Below are 3,275 nucleotides of genomic sequence, written 5' to 3'. Positions count from 1 at the left end.
TGCAGCAGGAGGGGCTGAGCCCAGGAGGGGAAACCCAGCAGGAGGGGCTGGGAGTGGGAGGGGAAATGCAGCAGGAGGGGCTGAGCCCAGGAGGAGAAATGCAGCAGGAGGGGCTGGGCCCAGGAGGGGAAACCCAGAAGGAGGAGCTGGGAGTGGGAGGGGAAACCCAGCAGGAGGGGCTGGGAGTGGGAGGGGAAATCCAGCAGGAGGGGAAACCCACCACAGCACCTGGGAGCAGGAGGGGAAACCCGCCACAGCACCTGGGAGCAGGAGAGGAAACCCGCCACAGCGCCTGGGAGAGGGAGGGGAAACCCGCCACAGCGCCTGGGAGCTGGAGAGGAAACCCGCCACAGCGCCTGGGAGCTGGAGAGGAAACCCGCCACAGCGACTGGGAGTTGGAGGGGAAACCCAGCAGGAGCAGCTCAGAGTGGGAGCGAAGCCTGCCTCAGCTGGTTTCGCTCCCCTCTCTGCTTGGCTCCAGCCACTGGAAGCCCTATTCTTGCAGGAATCTTCCTGCAACGGGCCTCTAGTGAATAAATAAGCCTAGATCAGAAGAAATCAGAGAATTGCTCTAGGGGTCTCAAAGGGCCTTGAGGTTTTAAATCAGAGGAAACCAGAAGTGAAAAGGGAAACGTGATTGTTTATGTTGTTCTCAGTGAGTCCATGAAGAGAAAACCAATTAATTCCTTCAGGAAAGCTAGGCTTTTCCTGGCACTTATTCTTTCAAGGTAATTTTGGGAATGGCTTCCTGTGAAAAACCTCTTTAGCAAGAGGTATTTAGGAAAACAGTTTGTAAACATCTCTTACGTTCACTTCAGAAGGAAAGAAGCTACTTACCTTGTGGCTATGAGTGTTTCTTCCCTTAGAGAAGAGTAAAGAAAAGGCCAACAAGAACTTGAATTACAAAACAGTGCACTTACTCTGCTTTCATTCTCAGCATTTCTTCAACCAACTTATTCTATAGGATTAAAAAAAGAAAGAAAAAGATGCTTAAGTTCTTAACATTGCTAAAAAAGATAGATTGAAAGTAACCACCCCACTCTCTCACTCATGATAACAGAATCAATTAAACCAACATTCTTTTCTATAATCCAAGCTACACACACATAAAGGGGGCATCTATTTTTAAGACTTCATGCACTGTGCCCTGTAAGGCCTCAAACAGGCACTCAGTCCTTGCTTCCAAATGGTTAACTGCATGGGTATACTGAGCAGTAGACTTACTACCATCTAGACACAAAAACAAAGTATCTCTTAATTCTCAGTTATGTCTAAATACTGATGGTGAATATCAAACTTAACAGTGGGAATACAGAAAAGACAGAAATCTCAATAGTAAATGGCATCTACAATATATAACCATAAATACTAACTATAAAAGCACCTCTCAGACAATAACATCTACTATGTAAAAAAAACACACAACAACCATAAAACACTGAACAGACCATCCAACTTCAGAGAGAAGGTGGGGCGGTGGTTAGAGATGGACCAAAGGACTTGTATGCATGCGTATTAGCATGACCGATGGACACAGATACTGGGCGGTGGGGGCTTGTCCTGGGGAGGTGGGAGTGGTGGGGGCAGAGGAGAATCAACTGGGGAAAAAGGAGACATATGTAATATTTAAACAATTTTTAAAAATACCATAAAAAATCGTACTTTAGCAAGTCTTTCTTTGATAAGTTCCTCTTGTTCGTTCCTCAGCTGCTGGTTGTCTGGATGATTCTGTTCGCTGCACAGATTAGGGGGGATAGGGAAACAATGTCAAGTGTAGCCAAGTATCACTTCATGTCTATTAGATGCAACAATGCCAAGCTGTGCAAAGAAAAGCCAACTCCGTGGTGAGGTCACGTTAGCACACTTGACAAATGTGACTGACATAAGGCACCTTCCCCAGAATTCAGGATTCCTCCCACACAAAAGTGAGGTGAGCAAAGCGGAGAAATCTAATTGAGGCTTGGCTGAAAGTAAAATAAAGTAGGAACTTGGTCAAGAGCAGTATCACCTGAAGATCAAATGTGAGCAAAAGGGGGCTGAGGAGAAGCGCAGGCCAGGAGTCTGTGGGACTGTGATCAGCGGGGAGGGGCCTGGTCGGGGTGGAAGGGTTCCTCAGGCTGGCCTGGCCCCCAGGGCCCTGCTGCCCCTTCCGTCAGATTTCACAGCCGGCTGGCAATTGCTGATGACACCGGCTGCCCATGCATGCCGACACCAGGCAGTGGACTCCCTGAGTACCAGACATGAATCTCTTCGTGAAAAACTCTGTATGAAGAAAATTATATTCTGGGTGTGACCTCAGTTTCAGGTGAATCTGATCAATCTGAGTCCATCTCTGAGCCTGACCTGGTCAGGATAATAACCCAGCAGCGCCCCCGGAGAATCTGCTGGAATGCCATGGCCTTCTCTGGGAGTCTCTCTCACTGAGGAGTAAAAAACAGAGTTTCTTGCAGAAAAACAGAAGATGCAGCTGTTTCTTTCACTTAATGATCTGGCAGCCCAGACAAAAATGGCGATGAGACCTCAACAGGAAAAAAACCAAAATCGTAGGGAAAATGTGTTTTCTTTGCTCTAATCCAGGGATAGGTAAACTCTGTCAAGTACCTGACAGACAAGGTTCTAGGCTTTGCAAACCAGGTGGTCTCTGCCTAGCTGTCGGGTTGGCCCTCGCCATGCAAAAGCAGGCACAGCCATAGTTAAGTGAAAGGACATGCCTACCTCAACAAAACTTTCTTTACCAAACAGGCTATGGGCTAGATTTGACCCCTAACTTCAATTTTCTTTTCCTTTCCCCTTATTAGGACAGTATTGATATGTCTTCCCTCTGGCAAACCCTGAGCCCACCACTCCCCCATGCAGGGCAAATAAGACACGGGAGAAAGAGCTGTGGAGGTGGAGACAGCTGCTTCACAAGGCAAGAGGGTGAGAAAGGCCGCCAGCGGGCGAGAGAGCCCATGGCCTCTGAGAGGACAAAGCCCAGAGGGTGTAGAACAAGAGCTGTTGCTTTGGAGAAGGGTTCCTGGCAGAACCAACACCGAGGCTCCCACACAGTCCTGATTCCAGCCTCAGAGCCTGCCGCCCCCACTGCGCAGCCCCAGCCCCAGCCCCAATGGACTAGGCTGCTGTGTCCATGGCCTTGGAATGGCTGGTTTGGAAGTGCAGCTGTAAGTGAGGTCAGGGGCACAGGCTGCCAAGCGGCTCAGGCTCTCAGCTGTCAGTGTCTTGGGCATCTCAGCACCACTGCAGACAGTGATGGGCTCAGCAGTGAGAGGTGCTGC

General features: G+C 49.2%; 1 protein-coding gene across 3 annotated transcripts in view; it reads right to left on the bottom strand.

Annotated features, from left to right (window-relative positions):
- The window catches only part of KIF15 (kinesin family member 15), a 66,730-nt gene that overhangs the window by 5,133 nt on the left and 58,322 nt on the right, over positions 1-3,275 (bottom strand). For all 3 annotated transcript variants that reach the window (XM_006765087.2, XM_015564849.1, XM_006765085.2), the window contains 2 exons: positions 1,663-1,735; positions 921-958 (listed from right to left, as the gene is read on the bottom strand). In XM_006765087.2, the coding sequence (XP_006765150.1) occupies positions 921-958; positions 1,663-1,735 (111 nt within the window). The remainder of the gene's footprint in view (positions 1-920; positions 959-1,662; positions 1,736-3,275) is intronic.

The sequence above is a fragment of the Myotis davidii genome, unplaced genomic scaffold (assembly GCF_000327345.1).
Source record: "Myotis davidii unplaced genomic scaffold, ASM32734v1 scaffold81, whole genome shotgun sequence".
NCBI lineage: Eukaryota > Metazoa > Chordata > Mammalia > Chiroptera > Vespertilionidae > Myotis > Myotis davidii.
The sequence above is the reverse complement of the archived record's forward strand: the minus strand, read 5'-3'. Positions and strand labels throughout refer to the sequence as shown.